General features: G+C 54.7%; 2 protein-coding genes across 2 annotated transcripts; one reads left to right on the plus strand and one right to left on the minus strand.

The window, feature by feature from the left end:
• The first annotated feature begins 1,851 nt into the window (after window positions 1-1,851).
• On the plus strand, window positions 1,852-13,057 carry CCND3 (cyclin D3). The gene is made up of 5 exons (XM_071450182.1): window positions 1,852-2,216; window positions 3,628-3,843; window positions 7,873-8,032; window positions 8,860-8,993; window positions 11,585-13,057. The coding sequence occupies exons 1-5, from the start codon at window positions 2,019-2,021 to the stop codon at window positions 11,741-11,743; spliced, it is 867 nt and encodes a 288-aa protein (XP_071306283.1). The 5' UTR covers window positions 1,852-2,018; the 3' UTR covers window positions 11,744-13,057.
• Window positions 13,058-13,880: 823 nt separating this feature from the next.
• Window positions 13,881-18,809, minus strand: BYSL (bystin like). Its single transcript, XM_071450136.1, has 7 exons — window positions 18,542-18,809; window positions 17,659-17,815; window positions 16,712-16,850; window positions 16,464-16,597; window positions 16,165-16,325; window positions 15,520-15,622; window positions 13,881-14,617 (listed from the first exon to the last, which is right to left on the minus strand). Exons 1-7 carry the CDS (start codon window positions 18,807-18,809, stop codon window positions 14,269-14,271), a joined length of 1,311 nt encoding a protein of 436 aa, XP_071306237.1. The 3' UTR covers window positions 13,881-14,268.
• Between the last annotated feature and the right edge of the window lie 52 nt (window positions 18,810-18,861).

The raw sequence follows: 18,861 nt of genomic DNA on the forward strand, positions 1-18,861 counted from the left end.
GGTTTTTTTGTTATTTTCCTTTTTTTGTTATTTTTCTTCAAAATGTGGGATCTGGGGCCCTGGATTAAAACCCTGGATTCCTCCCATGGATTCCTCAAATATTCCCTCAAATTCCAGCCCACTCCACTGGAATATTTCTTTGTGAGATGAGAGAAAATTGGGGGGAAAAGGGAGATTTTTGGGAGTTTTGATGTCACCCCAAAAAATTCCTTTTTTTGTCACTGATGGAATTCTCTGCCCTTTTCTTTCCCTTCACTTCTGGGGCTTCTCAGCACAGCAAATCCACGCTGATGACATCAGTAAAAATTTACCATCTATGCCATAAATTGCAATAATTAAATGCCATAAATTGCAATAATTAAATGGAATAAATGCCAATAATTGAATGGCATAAATGAAGCCAGGGTGTTGTGGATGTGACCTCGGTGTTTGCTGTCACCAGGGGCATTTTGAGCCCCTAAACTTCTTCTCACAAAGATGATTTTTATTTCTAACAACTCCCCAAAAAAATTTCCTGAGCTGACAGAACAAAGCCTTTGGCCTTGTCTTAATTGCATTTATTAATTTGGGGTGTTTGTTTGTCACTGAAAGATTCTTTAGATGACAAAGCACCAAATTTGCTTTTTTTGGTGCATTTTTTAGCACCAAATGTGTCCAAAAGGCACAGGTGGAAGTGGCTGAAGTGTCACTTGTGTGACATTTTTGTTCCTTAGCCTAAAAATGAGTTTATTTCCAGAGGAATATCCCAGCAGGATCAGCCAGGGGTGTCCACTTTGGGATCCTGGCTTTGCTCTGGGATTTCTGCAGCTCCCAGAAATTTTTGCTCCATTCCTGAGTTTTGTGTGGACAATATTTTATTTTCTTTTGTTTTAAATATTTTTATTTTATTAAATATTTTTGTTTTATTAAATGTTTTCTTTTATGTATTTTTATCATCTATATTTTTATTTAATAATAATTTTATTGTTATTTATATTTTAATACAGTTATAGATTTTAATATATATTTTTATTTTAAATTTTTATTTTTATATCTTTTATTTTATATATTTTTATTTTTTATATATAAAATATATAATTTCATATATAAATATTATATTTTATTTATATATTGTTTTTATATATTTTATATATAAATATTTTATATATTTTATATATAAGAAATATTCATATTAAAATTTAATTTTATATAATTTTATATATAAAATATAAAAAATTATATAGATATAAATATATAAATTTTACATATACGATATTAAATTTATATGTAAAATACAAATTTTATATGCCGATTTCTGACGCTTTCCCGCTTTCTGACGCTTATCTGGGCAGCTCCCCCCGCGGTTATCTCCCGTGGAGCCGCACCAGGGTGAATTTTGGAAGCCAAGAGGCTGCAAACGTGCACGGCTGATTATTTCCACAGCCTTGAAAAAAATGTGCTAAAAAAAGGAGAAAAAAAGAGGAAAAAAATGGGGGGAAAAGATAAAAAAAAGGAAAAAAAAAAGAAAAAAAAGGAAAAAAAAGAGAAAAAAGTTATAGGAGAAAAAATTCAAGTGTCAGGGGTTGCCAGACGCCTCGCAGCGGCGGAGATGAAGGGGACGTGGCGGAAGCGCGCGGGGGGTGGCGCAGTGTCCCCCTGTCTGTCCCCGTGTCTGTCCCCGTGTGCCCCCCCCAAGATGGCAGCAGCGCCCCACGTGCGCCCGTCCCGCCAGAGCACCCCTGGCCCCGCCCCCTCCGCGGCGCTCAGCGCTGTGATTGGTGAATACCGCTTATAGCCACGCCCCAACCCGGCGGGCGCGGGATGCCTCTCGGTGATTGGCTGCAGCGCGGCAGTGCCGCTCGGTGATTGGCTGCGGCGCGGCGCGGGCACGCCCCCCCCCGGCGCGCGGCGGCGCTGAGGCCCGGGGCCGGGGCGGGAGCTGCGCCAGTTCCCGGCGTCCCGCGGCGGAGCCGGCGGTGCCTCCTCCTTGTGTCCCCTCCGTGTCCCCGCAGCGTCCCCACGGCCCCTGCCCGCCCCCCATGGAGCTGCTGTGCGTGGAATCCGCGGCCCGCGCCCCCCGCGCCGGGCGGGACCCGCATCTGCTGGGGGACCGGCGGGTGCTGCAGAACCTGCTGAGCCTGGAGGAGCGCTACAGCCCCCGCGTGTCCTACTTCCAGTGCGTGCAGAGAGACATCCAGCCCTACATGCGGAAGATGTTGGCCTTCTGGATGCTGGAGGTACCGGAATGCTGCGGGGTTTGCACCGAAAACCCGGGGGACAAGCGGGGGACGAGTCAGCGCTGAAGGGTGTCGGGCACAGCGGTGATGCCGGTGGGGATGGAGGGTGAAACTCGCTCTCCTGTGCTAAAATTGGGATTTTCCCCAAAATCAGGCCCCCCAAAAGCTCCGGGCAGGGCTCAGCTCAGCCCCCGGGGGGAAATAATAACGCTGCAGTCGAGTTCCCTAAATTAAAAATGAATCAGCGGGTGGAGTTCGGGGCAGGGGGGATCTCCTGGTGCTGTCCCAATAAATGACAATTCCGCACGGATCGGTCCTGCCTGTCCCAGCCGGTGCTGCGGGCAGCGCTTCCAAAGAAATGAAGAATATTTCCATTTTAAACGGGTTTTTTTCCCCCCTGCTGTCATTGTTCCCGCAATCCCCTTTTGGAGAAGGGTCTGTAGCTAAACCCCGCTTTGGGAGCGGCTCCTGTGCAGCCCGAAAAGCAGCGAGGTGGCACCGGAGGATGTCACGACCTGCGTGTCATTGTCCCCAGCGCTGCTGGCAGCAGGGGCAGGGTGGCGTTCGCTGCAGAAGGAGCAGGAACCGCAGTAGATTTTGATGGTTGTGTCGAAAGAAGGAAGTTCAGGGTGACAAGTGCTGCGGTGCTGGGGGCAGATAAGAGCGGAGGAGCTGAAATTTGGAGCTGCTGGACTCCGCTGGTGGCTGAGGGAGGGGACTTTGGGGACTTCGGGGACTGGTTTGGGTGCTGCCATTGATTCTCCTCGTGTCCCTGGAGAGCTCCAAGGTGGAATTGGCAGCCCTGGATCCTTTTCTCCACCACCCAGCTGGAGCTGCTGCTTTGCTCCTGAGCTTCCCAAGGCAGGGACAGCAGCTGGTAGGGGCATCCCCAGCAGAGCACAGCAAAAATGGGGCAAATTCTGATTTATCCACGTGCTCCAGGTGGAATTGGCAGCCCTGGATCCTTTTCTCCTCCACCCACCTGGATCAGCTGCTGTCCCATCCAGAGCTGCCCAGGGCAGGGGTGGCAGCTGGCAGGGGCATCCCCAGCAGGGCACAGCAGAAATGGGGCAAATTCAGATTTCTCCACATGCTCCAGGTGGAATTGGCAGCCCTGGATCCTTCTCTCCACCCTCCAGAGCTGCCCAGGGCAGGGGTGGCAGGTGGCAGGAGCCATTCCCAGCAGGGCACAGCAGAAATGGGGCCAAATGGCACAAATTCAGGTTTCTCCACGTGCTCTTTGGAGCTGCAGCTGCTCCCCACAGGAAGGTGAAGCCTCAGGGTGACACCACGGGGGCGATGCCTGCAGCTCCTTGTGGCAAGTGTGAAACAGCAGCTCCGGAGCTGTGCTGAGCTCTCTCCTCTCACCAAAACTTCATTTTTTTTTCTCTCTGTGCTGTGTCTCTGGCAGGTGTGTGAGGAGCAGAAGTGTGAGGAGGAGGTGTTCCCCCTGGCCATGAACTACGTGGATCGGTTCCTGGCCTCGGTGGCCGTGCAGAAGAACCACCTGCAGCTGCTGGGGGCTGTGTGCATGCTGCTGGCCTCCAAGCTGAGGGAAACCATGCCCCTGACCGTGGAGAAGCTCTGCATCTACACAGACAACTCCATCACCCCCCAGGAGCTGCTGGTAACCCCTGCGCCCCCTCCCAGTGCCCAGCTCCTGCCTGGCATCCCCTGATCCCATCCCTCTGCATTCCCCTCCTCCCTGGTGAAGGATTTTCCATCCTCCCTGTGCTGGGCAGCAGAATTGTCCCCTCCTGGTTGTGGAGGAAGTTTCCTGTGCCACCACTGAGCTGTCACTCTGGGCTGTCCACTCCAGTGGCATCTCCTGTTCCTGCTCTCCTGATCCCTCTGCATTTCCCCCCCTCCCTGGTGAAGGTTTTTCCATCCTCCCTGTGCTGGGCAGCAGAATTGTCCCCTCCTGGTTGTGGATGGAAGTTTCCTGTGCCACCACTGAGCTGTCACTCTGGGCTGTCACTCTGGGCTGTCACTCCAGTGACATCTCCAAGACTCACAGCTCTGGTTGGCATCTCCTGTTCCTGCTCTCCTGATCCCTCTGCATTTCCTTCCTCTCTGGTGGAGGTTTTTCCATCTTCCCCATGATGGGCAGCAGAATTGTCCCCTCCTGGCTATGCAGGAAGTTTCCTGTCCCAACTCTGGGCTTTCACTCTGGGCTGTCACTCTGAGTTGTCACTCCAAGACTCACAGCTCTGGGAACATCCCAGTGCCCCCTCCCAGTGCCCAGCTCCTCCCTGGCATCCCCTGATCCCATCCCTCTGCATTTCCCCCCCTCCCTGGTGAAGGTTTTTCCATCCTCACCATGATGGGCAGCATCGAATTGTCCCCTCCTGGTTGTGGAGGAAGTTTCCTGTCCCAGCTCTGGGCTGTCACTTCTGTGACATCTCCAAGTTCAGGGTCAGGCAGCTCTGCCTCTCCCCAGCTGCAGAAACTGGGAGAATGTGGGAAACTGGGGGAATGTGGGAATTTGGGGGAATGTGGGAATTTGGGGGAATGTGGGAAACTGGGGGAATGTGGGAACCTGGGGGAATGTGGGTGATTTCACTTCCACAGCAGCAGGAAAAATCAGATTTTAGGTGCAGAGTGAAGCAGCGAAATGGCTGTGAGGGCTCTGTGAGCTCAGTGGGTGCTCGGGGCTGGCGGGGATGGGTGGAATTCCTGCTCTGCCCCCTGCATTTCTCATCCTGCATCCACAAAGTTCCATTCTGAGGCTCTGAAAGGCCAAAAGTTTCTGGTGGTGTCTGATGAAAACTCCTGAGATCCAAACCTTTGAGCTCAGCCTCAGCCACGAGGGAGGAAATGGGAGGAAAACCCTTTGTTTGGGGGCTCGGGAGGGAGCAGTGACCTCCCCTTGGGGACACAGCATCCCCGGGCACCCCGAGGGCTTTTTGGGGTTCCTCATCACCCCCCTGAGCAGCTCTGGTGGTTTTGGGGTGGGATCTGAGCCCCAGAACTCTCAGGTGTGACCCCAGGGCCCTGCTGGGAACTGCAGAGCTCTGAGCTCAACCTGGTTTTTCCCAAGGCTGGGGAAAATCCATTAGTGGGTGGTGATTGCCTTAATTAACCCTCATAATTAGCTGGTGAGGGATGGGGATGGCCACAGGGTGTCCCATCCCCGAGGGACACCGCAGCCACTCCTGGTCACCCCTGCAGGTTTAAATCTGATTTTTGGTGAGGATTTGCTGTCCCCAGCTCAGCCTGGAGCAGGTGAGGAGCAGGCAGAGCATCCCTGGAGGTTCCCCCTCATTCCCAGGCTCCAGGGCCTCATTCCTGCTGGGAATTCTCCTTCCACACAGGAAGGAGATATAAAATAAATGAGTTTATTTCCTTAACCTTTTCTGGAGCTCATCCTGCTCCAGTAAAGAGAGAATATCCAGGGGTCTGTGAAGGATTCACCCTGGCTGAGGGAGTTAAATCTGAATTGTCCATGGAGAGTCCTCCTCCCTGAATTTCCATGGATTTCAACCCTTTTTGGGGCTCATCCTGCTCCAGTGTAGAGAAAATACCCAGGGATCTTTGAAGGATTCACCCTGGCTGTGGGATTTAAACCCAGGTTATTGGATTTCCATGGATTTCACCCCTTTTTGGAGCTCATCCTGCTCCAGTGTAGAGAAAAACCCCAGGGATCTGTGAAGGATTCACCCTGGCTGAGGGACCTGAGGGAGTTAAATCCAATTTACTGGATTTCTATGGACTTTAAACCCTTTTTGGAGCTCATCCTGCTCCAATAAAGAGGGAACGGAGGGAACATCCAGGGATCTGAAGGATTCACCCTGGCTGAGGGAGTTAAATCTGAATTGTCCATGGAGAGTCCCCTTCCCTGGATTTCCATGGATTTTAACCCTTTTTGCTGCCATCCTGCCCCAGGCAAGAGGAGAATGGAGGGGACACCCAGGGATCTGTGAAGGATTCGCCCTGGCCGAGGGACCTGAGGGAGTTAAATCTGAATTTCCCCACCCCAGAGCTGCTCCTTCCCCCTCTGTGCTCATCCCCTGCTCTTTCCCAACGCCCTGCAAGAAGAGGGAGGGGAGAGCAGGGCCAGGGGAGCTTCTTCAGCAGCCTGGGGACAATGGGACATCCTGGTGGCCCGGGGCCATCCCAGCAGGAAGCTGGCTCACATTCCCGGGGCTCTGCTTCTTCCTCCTCCTCCTCCTCCTCCTCCTCGGGCAGGGGTGCTTGGCAGCAGCTCAGCCCTTCAGAAAGGACACAGAACCTCTCTGGAGTTATTCTGGGGGAGAAGGAAATGATGCAAGGAGGGATTTGTCCATTTGGAGGAAGTTGGGTTTCCGGCCAGGCCCTTCTCTAACCCACCTTGGGGTTGGTTTTTTTTTTAAATTTAATTATTTAAATTAATTTTTTTTTCAATTTTAATTTTAAATTTTAATATATTTTTAAATTTAATGATTTAAATTAAATTTTTAAATTTAATTCTTTATTTTCTTTATTTTATTTTATTTTATGTTATTTTATATTATTTTATTTTGTTATTTTATTTCATTTTATTTCATTCCATTTTATTTTGTTATTTTATGTTATTTTATTTCATTTTATTTTATTTCATTCCATTTTATTTTATGTTATTTTATTTTATTTTATTTTATTTTATTTCATTTTATTTTATTTCATTTTGTTCCATTTTATTTTATGTTATTATTTTATTTTATGTTATTTTATTTTATTTTATTATTTTATTTTATTTTATTTTATATTTTATTTCATTTAATTTCATTTTTTAAAGACTTTTCTGGCCTGGCTGAGAGGGGGTTCAGCTGCTCAGAGCTTGGGGACAACAGCTGGAAATCACCTGGGAAATCCTCAGCCTCAGTTTGCCCAGGACCAGGAATTCCCTGAAAGAAAACCCAGGAACCACCAGCCTGGAGAGTGACAAACTGGGCCCAGGGTGGCCTTTGGGGCAGGAATGGGTCCTGAGGGTGACAAATGGTGCCCAGGGTGGGTTTTGGGACAGGTTGAGCAATTCTGCCCCTTTGAGCAACCCAGGGTGGGTTTGTTGTGCAAGGGGAAGGAGGGAAGGGAGGCAACAACCAGAACCAAAAAAAGGGGAAAGTGAAGATCTGAGCTTGGGAAAGAATTGTCACTTCCTCCAAGCTGGAGCTCTTGGGCAGCGCTGAATCCTGAATTTTGGGGGGAAAAAGGGAGATTTGTGCTGGGCTGAGGGAGCAGAAATGAACCTGAGGCAGCCCTGGAGCCTCAGCTCCAGCTCCTGGGGGGGATCCCCTGTCCCAGCAGGGACACAGCCCAGGGCTGGAATTGTGGGACAGCCTGGGGACAGTCCCTGTGCCCTTCCCTGGTCTCAGAGCCTCCTGGGCTGGAATTGTGCCCTGGGGACAGCTGGGGACAGCTCCTGTGCCCTTCCCTGTCCTGCCCTGGCCCTGGGGCTTCCAGGGCTGGAATTGTGCCCTGGGGACAGCCCCTGTGCCCCAGTGACAGCCCCTGTGCCCTTCCCTGTCCTGCCCTGGCCCTGGGGCCTCCTGGGCTGGAATTGTGCCCCAGTGACAGCTGGGGACAGCTGGGGACAGCCCCTGTGCCCCAGTGACAGCCCCTGTGCCCTTCCCTGTCCTGCCCTGGCCCTGGAGCCTCCCGAGCCCCCCCTAACATGCTGTCCTTGCTCTCCCCACAGCACTGGGAGCTGCTGGTGCTGGAGAAGCTCAAGTGGGACCTGGTGTCGGTGATTGCCAACGATTTCCTGCCCCACATCCTGCAGCGGCTGCCGCTGCCTGCGGACAAGGTGGAGCTGGTGAAGAAACACGCGCAGACCTTCATCGCCCTCTGTGCCACAGGTGGGTGCAGGCCCTGAGACTCTGACTGCGTGCTCTTGGAGGGCTGATTCATTATTTTATTATAATATAATATAATGTAATGTAATGTAATATAATGTAATATAATATAATATAATATAATATAATATAATATAATATAATATAATATAATATAATATTGTGTTGTAATAGAATGTAATGTATTGTAATATAATATAATATAATATAATATAATATAATATAATAATGTATTGTAATAGAATGTAATGTAATATGATATAATAATCTTTCATATATTTTATATTATGTTTTACATTATACATTACATTATACATTATATTATACATTATATTATACATTATATTACATTCTATATTATGTTATATTATATTATTATATTACATTACATTACATAATACTGTATTATATTACATTATATTACATTACATTAATAATATCATATTATGTCATATTATATCATATCATACTATATCATATTATACTATATTATGTTATACAATATTATACTATATTGTACTTATTACTATATTATACTACACTATATTACATTATGCTATACTAAAACTACACTAAAGAATAGAGGAAGGAAGGAATGATAATAAAATCTTGTGACTGCTCAGAGTCCCGACACAGTCAGGCTGTGATTGGCCATTAATTAAAAACAACCACACGAGACCAATCAAAGATGCACCTGCCACATCCCGCAGCATTGTTCCCCTCCACCCCACCCTGCACAGACCCCTCTGTGGGGCCCTGCAGGGCAAACCCCGACCCCAAACCCCATCTGGACCCTCCCTAACATCTCCTGTCGCCCGTGCTGGCTGCAGACTGCACCTTTGTGATGTACCCGCCGTCCATGATCGCCACCGGCAGCATCGGCGCCGCCGCCCACGGCCTGGGGCTGCCCGGCAGCGGAGAGGCCCTCACCGAGCTGCTGGCCAGGACCACGGGCACCGAGCTGGTGAGTGAGGGCCACTAGGGCTGGCACAGCTGTGCTGAGTGCCACAGGGGCTGGCACAGCTGTGCTGAGTGCCATTGGGGCTGGCACCCAACTGGGGAGTGGCACTGGGGCTGGTACCAAGCTGGGGAGTGGCACTGGGGCTGGCACCGAGCTGAGGAGTGGGTAGTGGGGCTGTCACAGCTGTGAGTGGGTACTGGGGCTGGCACTGGGGCTGTCAGAGCTGTGAGTGGCACTGGGGCTGGCAGAGCTGTGAGTGGCACTGGGCCTGGCACTGGGGCTGGCACTGGGCCTGGCACTGAGCTGTGAGTGGGCACTGGGCCTGGCACTGGGGCTGGCACTGAGCTGTGAGTGGGCACTGGGGCTGGCACGGCTGTGGGAGCCTTGCTGCCACTCAGAGGAGGGGTTCTCCATCAGGGTGGGACATGGGGAGGGTGTTGGCTCTGTGCCTCTGGAGAAGTTCCAGACCCACCTGGATGTGGCACCTGTGACACCTCTGTCACCTGGTCCTGGTGAAGGTGGTGAGGGAGAGACTGGGATGGACTGGCCATGGAGATGGTCAGCCCGGGATGGACTGGCCATGGTGGTGGACTGGCCATGGTGATGGTCAGCCCAGGATGGATTGGCCATGGTGATGGTCAGCCCAGGATGGATTGGCCATGGTGATGGTCAGCCCAGGATGGATTGGCCATGGTGAGGGTCAGCCTGGGATGGACTGGCCATGGAGATGGTCAGCCCAGGATGCAGGGATGCCCTTCCAGCCCCAGCTGCTCTGGGATTCTGTGGAATTTTGCTGTTCAGCCAGTGCTGCCCCGGTTTGAGGAGAACCAAGGGCTGTGGGATGATCCCAAGCACAGCCTGGGCAGGGCAGGGTGGGCTCAGAGCCTTTGAAATGGCACACAAAGGGCAGGATCTGTTCCCTGCCCGGGCAGGTGTTGGCAGGATCGGGTTCTCGGGCTGGGATGGGGACAGGGACACGCCAGGCTCAGCATCTGCTCCCCTCAGTGTCTGGTTGCAGCTGGGGGGGAAAGGAGGGGCTGGGACATGAAACCTTCCAGCTTTGGGGGGGTTCTCCAGCCCCTCAGTGCCCTTGCAGAGGGGGCACAGGGATCCTGTGGGGCTCCAATCTGAGCTTTCCCTCTCCCCTTTGATCTCCTCCCCTGCCCAGGTCAGTTACAGTCCCCTGCCAGGACCTGGGGTGGCTTTGTCCAGGGGGAGGCTCCTGCTCTGTTTGTGCAGATGGAATTTTTTTGTTCTCTGGGGCCTTTTTAAAGAGAGAATCAGTGCAGCCACCTGCTCCCAACCTGCTCCGGGAGGTCAGGGCTCTGCAGGGAACAGGTGGGAAGCAGGGAGGGCTCTGTGGAGGGAGAGGAGCTGAAATGGAGCCCAGCACCCTCCTGTCCCCTCCTGTCCCTCCCCAGCATCTGCTGTGCCCCCTGCCCAGGTGTGCGGTGCCTCACAAACAGCTCCAGCCCGGGCAGGGCTGGGGCAGCTCCTCCTGGGATGTCAACACAGAATTTTGGGTTCCTGGGAGAGCACCTGGGCTCAGCCTCCCCCACTGGTGCTGCTGCTTCTCCCTGAGCCTGCCCAGGTGCCCATGAGGATGCCCAGGTGCCCATGAGGATGCCCAGGTGCCCATGAGGATGCCCAGCCCCTGCCCAGGTGCCCATGGAGATGCCCAGCCCATGCCCAGGGGATGCCCAGCCCATGCCCAGGGGATGCCCAGCCCCTGCCCAGGTGCCCCAGGGATGCCCAGCCCATGCCCAGGGGATGCCCAGCCCATGCCCAGGTGCCCCTGGCACTGAGGGCCGGGCAGGGCTGGGCAGGAGGAGGCTGCACTGACGGGAAGCCGGGGAAGGGGAGCCGGGGAAGGGGAGCTGGGCGTTGCTATTTTCGCTCGCCACATCCTCTGTCGGTTTCTAAGAACTGCCGGCGGATTCCTGGTAAGAGATTTCAGGGTGTGACAATGTCCCTGAGGTGCAAACTGTCACCGGGCTGGGCTGTGCCCCCAGGGTGTCCGAGTGGGAGTTTCCTCCTGCTTTACAGCTCGTGGGGGAAAAACCAGAGCAGGGTTTGCGTTTCTGGCAAGGTTCCTGTGCGTGTCCCCCAGCTCTGGGTCCCCTGGGGGTGTCACAGAGGGGACAGGAGGGTGGAAACCTCGTGAGAAGCTCGGTGGCCTCAGCGTGGTTCTCCCAGCGTGGATGGGAGGTGCTGTAGGGTGGGTTTGGGGTCAGGGAGGGTCCTGCTGCCCCAGGGGCACCCAGCAGAATTCCTGTGGGCTGGAGGGGGACCCATGTCCCAAGGACAGCCACATCTGTGGCATCTGGGACGTTTGTCCTGCTCTGGTCACACAGCTGGAGCCATACCCTGGCTCCAGGACTTTGGGAAGCTCTGCTGGACACAACATTCCTGCAGAACAGGGGGGTCAGCAGGGAGGAGAGAGGACAACCATCGTGGGGCTTTCCCTGGGGAGGGACAAAGATGGAGAAAATCTCCTGGTCATGCTCTGGGGGGTCAGAGGTGCAGCTGAGCTGTTCCTAAAGGAGGAGGAGGAGCACAGGTCTGATGGCTGCCGTTGTGTTTCCCTGTTCCAGGACTGCCTGAAGGCCTGTCAGGAGCAGATTGAGGCTGCCTTAGCCGAGAGCCTGAAGCAGGCATCCCAGTCCCAGCAGGAGTTCAGCTCCAAGGCGGTGCCGTACGCGGGCAGCCAGCCCACCAGCACCCCCACGGATGTCACCGACGTCAACCTGTGACCAAGAGCCCTTGGCCAGAGCTCCAGCCCCTCCGTGGACACCCCCAGCTCGCTGCATCCCCCCTGCCCACCCAGCTCCTCCCAGGCTGGGCACCTGGAGCTGCTGCAGGTGGTGCCAGGGCACGGGGAGCAGGAGCCTGGATGAAGTTGGAATCGTTTCTGTGTTGGTGTCCCCTGGCTCTCCGGGCTGCTCGTGGCCGCTTCCAGCCCCGTGAGGGACAAAAATCACAGAGCCAAATCCTCGTCACCCCCAGCTCCCGTGGGGCTCGTGGAGCAGCTGCTTGGTGGCCCCTTTGGTCCTGATTGCTTCGTGCCACGTTCCCACAGCTCCAGGGGAAGTCGTGCAGCTGCTTCTGCTTGGAGAGGAGCCGTGGGGCCTTGTTTGGTTTTTGCTGTTGGATGTGGGAATTTTGGGGACGCGCTCCCCGTCCGTGCCTTGGGAGGAGTTCAGGGTCCCCTCAGCTGCTTAATTTATTGTTCACTGCTGGGAAAGGGGAGGGAGGAGAGCTGGAATCCCTCAGGTGGGGCCTGGAGGCTGCTCTCCCCTCCTTCCCAAAAAAGTGCCTTCCCCCTTTGCCCCTTCCCTGGCTCCCTGGGCAGTGGCAGACTCTCCTCAGAGTGGGCCCTTTGGTAGCTTAGGCATCAGACTAGGATTTAAGGAAAAACCTTTAAATGTGCTGCTATAGTCTGGGATGCATCTCCACTCTTCCAAGGCAGGGATTTCAGATCGTGCTCAGGAGGGAGCCGTGTTCAAATCCACGCGGATCTGAGCTGCCTCCTGAGAGGGTGGAAAACTTTGCTGCGCACTTGAGTTGGAAAAAAAGCAATTATTGCATTTTTGTATTGTTGTTGTTGATCCTTGTTAGGTTTTTTATAAAAATTGTTGTAAAACAGAAAAAAAAAAAGCCAAAAAAAAAGAAAAAAAAATAATGCTGCTTTTCTATAAGAAATCCAGAGTGGAATTAACCAGGAGAAACCAGAGACTCCACAGGGATGGGAGGCAGAATCTGCTGCTCCCTAGGAACATCTGGACACGTGGCTGTTGTCCTCCCGTGGGGGATGTGGAAAAGGAGGTCGAAATCTTCCTTTTGGATGGCACCAACCCCACAAAAATCCGGCGGAAAAAGGTGGGGCTGCTGCTCCTCCCTGAGCCTGCCTGGTCCGGAAACCCCCGGAGCCGCTGCCTCCTGCGAGCAGGAGGGCTGGGACAGAGCCTGCCTGTGCAAAAGGAAATGTGTTTGTTTCTTTCTTTTTTTTTTTTTCTTTTTTTTTTTTTTAAATATATAAATATATATATGTAAAAGTGAATTATTAATTTAAGAGTAAACTGGTTTGGTGTTCACTCGCACGAGTCTCGCTGCTGGGAGAGCCAGAGAACCCTGTGATGTTGCAATAAAATATTTTAAACAAAAAAAAACAAAAAAAAACCAGTGGCTTGAGGGTTTCCCTGTGCTGTTCTTGGATCTTGTCCTGGTTCTGGGGATCCCTTGGGAGCTCCAGCCTTGCTTTTCCCAGGATGGAGTGGGGAGAGGACCCTGAGGGACAGCCAGGGCAGCTCAGGGGTGGTGGTGGAGCTGAAACCTTCCTGGAGCAGAGGCAGCACCTCCTCCCTGGCAGGCCGGAGGCTGAGGGGCACTGCAGCAGCTCAGGGGGTGCCAGGACAGTGCCAGGAGCTCTGTGCCAGCCCGGGCTCCCTCCTGTGCTCATCAGCTCTGGCTTCTTTCAAATCAGATAAAATCAGCAAGTCACAGAAACGGCTGAGGGGTGTGGGGACCTCGGAGGTGACAACAGGGGGCAGCTGCCCTGGGCACAGCTCAGGGTGCAGCAGGGGCTCCTCTCTGTGGCCCAAAGCTGCAGGGCACAGCCCTGGCAGTGACAGTGGCAGCAGGGCACAGGGAAGTGCAGCCTGGTGGAAAAGTCCCCCCTGGGTTTTCCAGCAAGCAGAGGTGGCACCACTCGGGCACAGTGCCAGGAGCAGGCCGGGCAGGTGGCCTCATGGCAGGTGAGGACGGTGGCCCTGTGGCTTCAGGAAACAAACCTTGGGGGGCTTTGTTGGGGAAAATCCATGGGCAAGGAGCTCCAGAAGCTGGTGGGGACAGGGACAGGCTGGGAGCACACGGGGCAGAGCCAGCCCTGACTGACTGACACGGCTCTGGTTTTATTTCAGAGTACAGGAACAAGCCAGAGTGCCCAGGAACGGGCCAGAGTGTCCAGGAACGGGCCAGAGTGCCCAGGAACGGGCCAGAGTGACCAGGAACGGGCCAGAGTGTCCAGGAACGGGCCAGAGTGCCCAGGAACGGGCCAGAGTGACCAGGAACGGGCCAGAGTGACCAGGAACGGGCCAGAGTGTCCCCGTGCTGGCAGCACCGGGCTCCTGGGTGGCAGTGACAGCAGCACAGTCCAGCTCTGAGGGCACAGCCTGTGCCAGGGACTGCTCAGAGCAGCAGGATCCAGCAGGGATGCTCCAGCTCCAGGCTCCCAGCAGCACCCCAGGCCCAGGCCAGGCTCCAGCCCTTCCCTGCTCGCTCACTCCATGGCCAGCACCTGCTCCCCCTCCACGTCCCTGGTCCCGGAGTTCATCAGCTCCCGGCGGATCTCGGGCGAGATCTGGGGGTGGCTGTGGAACTTGAGCAGCTCCAGCAGAGCCTCCTTCTGCTCTGAGGACAGGTCCTCCTTGTAGCGCTGCGCCAGGGCCAGCAGGCTCTGGTGCCACAGCACGGGCAGGAGCCGCTGCTCCGAGCGGAAGGCCAGGAAGTGGAACACCAGGGCGTCCAGCACGCGGAAGGGCAGCGCGTATTTCTTGTCGATGAGCAGGCGCAGGAAGATGCTGTTGGCACCGCTGTACTGCATCTCTGCCAGCTTCAGCAGGGCTGCACTGAGGGAGGGACAGCATGGGGACAGCTCAGGGGGTGGGGCATGGGGACAGGGGAAAGCTCAGGGGATGGGACATGGGGACAGGGGAAAGCTCAGGGGATGGGACATGGGGACAGGGGAAAGGTGAGGGGACAGCTCAGGGGATGGGACATGGGGACAGGGGAAAGGTCAGGGGACAGCTCAGAGGGTGGGACATGGGGTCCAGGGAAGGGCTCAGAGTCAGGACAGAGTCACAGGGACACAGGAGGTGTGAGAGGTCAGGGGATGGGGACACAGGGACATGGGGACACAGGACAGTTGAGGAGTTATGGGACAGGGACGTGGGGACACAGGAAAAGTGAGAGGTCAGGGGACAGGGACATGGGGACATGGGAGCAGTCAAGGGTCAGGGGATGGAGCCACGGGAACACAGGAGTGGTGAGGGAACAGGGACACAGGGACACAGGAGTGGTGAGGGGTCAGGGGACAGAGCCACAGGGACACAGGAGAGGCGAGGGATCAGGGCATGGAGCCATGGGGAACAGACACAGAGGGCTCAGGGTCAGGGGACAGAGCCATGGGGACAGAAGAATGGGCACAGGTCAGGGGATGCTGGGTTGAAGTCACGGGGACCAAGGAATGGACAAAAGAGGGGCCAGGGTGGAGCCACAGTGACCAAGGCTGGAGCCCAGAGTCACAGGGGCTGGAGCCATGGGGACAGAGGAGGGACCACAGGGTTCAGGGGGAACTGGACTGGACCATGGAGCACTCAGGCACAAAGCTGAGCCTTGGAGCTCAACCCCAGAGGGAGCTGAGTGACCGCTCATCACCTCCGAGGGCTGGAGAGGCTGAGGGCTGGATCCAAGGAGCTTCCCAGGGTCCCTGGAGGAAAAGCTCTTCCCCCCCAGCCCCTCAGGGCCTCACCTGGAGTGCAGGACGGGGATGGAGCACTTGCTGAGGATGCTGCCGATGATGATGGCCTCCCTGAGCGTGCAGGTGCCAGACTCGCACAGCGGGATGAGGATCCCTGCAATGGCAACAGTCACACATTTCATGAAAAAGCCTTTCATTAGGATTTTTTCTCCTGAGAAGCTGAGGCCTCAGGAACAAAATGCAAACAATGGTTGTCTGCTGCTGTGGAATGCAACAGGTGCATCTGGGATTGGTCTCATGGGGTTGTTTTTAATTAATGGCCAATCACAGTCCAGCTGGCTCAGACTCTTGGTCAGACACAAACTTTTGTTTCCATTCTTGCTTGCTAACTTCTGATGAAATCCTTTCTTCTATTCTTTTAGTATAGTTTGAATAGATCAGTTACTTTTAATATAATATATATCATAAAATAATAAACCAGCCTTCTGAACATGAGGTAGTCAAGATTCTCATCCCTTCCCTTGTCCTGGGACCCCTGTGAACACCACCACAGTCAGGCACCAACCACCTCCATGCACAGGCTCAGCCCCTTCCCCCTAGAAACCCCCACTCCTGCAGGAGCACCTGGACACCCCTGCCATGCACCAGCCCCTCAGGAGCCAGCCAAGCCCCAGAGGAGACCCTGAGGACCCCTACCCTTGAACCAGGCTGCTGGTTTGAACAGGGCCTTCTTCAGAGCCATGTACAGGTGGAAGTTGAGCCTCTTGTACTCGGCGATGTCGTCCCGGATCCGCGGCAGCAGCACCAGGTTGTAGAACCTCTGGGCCATCCTCTCCTTCAGGTTGGAGGAAAATATCCTGGGATCAGCAAAGCATGAAGGGATGGATGAGGAAAGGAGGCCAAATGGGCAGGTTGGTGTTTTGTAAATCTGATTCTGGTTATGGGAATAAAAACCCCAAAAATGCCATGCCAGAGGATCCCTGAGGTGACCTTACCTGGTGGCCTGGTACATGGCAGCAGCTGTCCACGTCTCTGGCTCAGTGATGTAGAGGATCTGCTCCCAGTTGGACAAGGCAGGGATGATTTTGAACGCCTTGGGGAGCTTCCCACTCCTGTACTTGGACAGCACCTTCAGAGACAGGGACAGGGACCAGGCTGTGACTGGGGCAAGTGACAGCAGGGACAAGAGAGCGTTGTCACCTCAGGGTGGTGGTGGCTGTGGGTTTGGATGTTCCATCCTCACCTCCCTGACGCCCCTGTAGACCTCCAGGACACGGGGGTCGAGCTGGGGCATGGGGCAGCCCGAGAGCTCCGACAGCGCCGTCTCCACCTCCGTCTGCTTCTCCGTGATCTTCTCCATGATGATATCGGCCAGCGTGCGCCTGGGGACAGCGGCAGGGGGGACATGGAGGGCTGGCAGGGACAGGGGGGACATGGAGGGCTGGCAGGGGACAGCATCAGGGGGAACATGGAGGGCTGGCAGGGACAGTGGGGACATTGGAGGGCTGGCAGGGACAGGGGCAGTGGGGAATCAGGGGGGCTGGCAGGGACAGTCAGGGGGACATGGGAGGGCTGGCAGGGACAGGGGCAGTGGGGACATGGAGGGCTGGCAGGGACAGGGGGGACATGGGAGGGCTGGCAGGGGACAGCATCAGGGGGAACATGGAGGGCTGGCAGGGACCGGGGGGACATGGAGGGCTGGCAGGGGACAGGGGGGACATGGAGGGCTGGCAAGGACAGGGGGGACATGGAGGGCTGGCAGGGGACAGGGGGGACATGGGAGGGCTGGCAGGGACCAGGGGGACATGGAGGGCTGGCAGGGGACAGCGTCAGGGGCGACATGGAGGGCTGGCAGGGGACAGGGGGGACATGGGAGGGCTGGCAGGGGACAGCATCTAAGGGACATGAGAGGGCTGGCAGGGACAGGGGCAGTGGGGAATCAGGGGGATGGCAGGGACAGGGGTGAGCCAGGGGCTGCCCAGGGAGGGGGGCGAGCTGGGGTCTGTGCATGGACCAGGGGGTCACAGGGGGATGACACGAGGGGATCACATCACATGGGATGGGGGTGACCTGGGGGCTGCCACGGGACAGGGACTGAGACAGGACCAGGGGTGACTCGGGGGCCGCAGGGGCTGATACCGGACAGGGCACAGCCGGTGCAGGGAGGCGGCCCCTGCCCGGTGCTCTCACCTCAGGGGCGGGTTCTTGTTCATGAACATCTCGATGGCTTTCTCGTCCTCGGGGTCCACCTCCACCTCCCCGCCGTAGTCCCCGCTCCGTCCCGCGGCCGCCGCTGCCTTCTCCAGCGAAGGCCACTCCTCATCATCCTCCGAGTCCGAGCCGGGACCTGCGGGGAGCGGCGCTGGCTCAGCCACCCTCGGGGTGCCACACACCCTCGGGGGTTTACCAAGGGTCACCAGGTTTACCATGCATGTATTTTATGATTGGCTTTTCACAAATATTAAAATGAAGATTATATACGTGTTGTGTTAGAAAGTGATGCTGCATTAATTGTCTTAAGTACTGTGTTAAATATAGTTTTGGGTTATAAAAAAAGTTAAAATAGAAACTATGCTACGTAAGATACTTTTTTTTTTTAAAAAAGAAAGGACTTGCAGTGAAATAGCAGCCACAGGACACCTGAATCTTTCAGAGAAAGAGAATTTATTGCCCTCTTATCAGAAGAAACTAACTTCTTCCTGCCTCGAAGGGGCTGTCAGGATTCAGAGGAAGAAGCTGACACTGCCCAGACAGAATCCTGTGTTTGAATGGAATTTATGCATCATGGATGAAGTGTATGAACATGCAAGAGGCTGTTGCTTTTAAGGGTTAATCCTCTGTTTAACGTGGGTCCTTTTTCGTGCTCGTGCTGCCCAGAGAGAGGTACCCGTACCCAAAAGATACCCAAAAAGCCCGTAACTCTTCGTCTCTATTGTCTCATATTGTCCTAATTCAAGTTGCCCAAATTATTATTACTCTAATTGTATTACTACTTTTATAACCATTTTATTACTAATAAACTTTTAAATTTTTTAAAAACAAGCGATTGGCATTTGGGGTTTTTTTGGCTCACCGAGAACCGCGCTGCGCTGCCGGGGGGCTGCGGGCGCTCCGGGGCCGTGCTCGGCCTCCAGCTCCTCCTGCTGCCGCCGCGCCTGCTCCAGGATGCGCCGGGACAGCCGCGCGTCCACGAACCCGTCCCCGCCGCCGTCCCCGCCCGGCTCCTCCGCCCCGCGCTTCTCCCGCGCCCGGAGCCGCGGGGCCGCGTCCTGCAGGATCTGCTCGGCCAAGGGCAGCGCCGGGGCCGGGCCGGAGCCCCGCGCCCGCCGGGCCTTGGGCATCGCGGCGGAACCGGGGGACAGCGCAGCGGCACCGGGCAGCGACACGCGGGAT

The sequence above is a fragment of the Agelaius tricolor genome, unplaced genomic scaffold (genome assembly GCF_023055355.1).
Source record: "Agelaius tricolor isolate 1412-34295 unplaced genomic scaffold, bAgeTri1.0.p SCAF_30, whole genome shotgun sequence".
NCBI lineage: Eukaryota > Metazoa > Chordata > Aves > Passeriformes > Icteridae > Agelaius > Agelaius tricolor.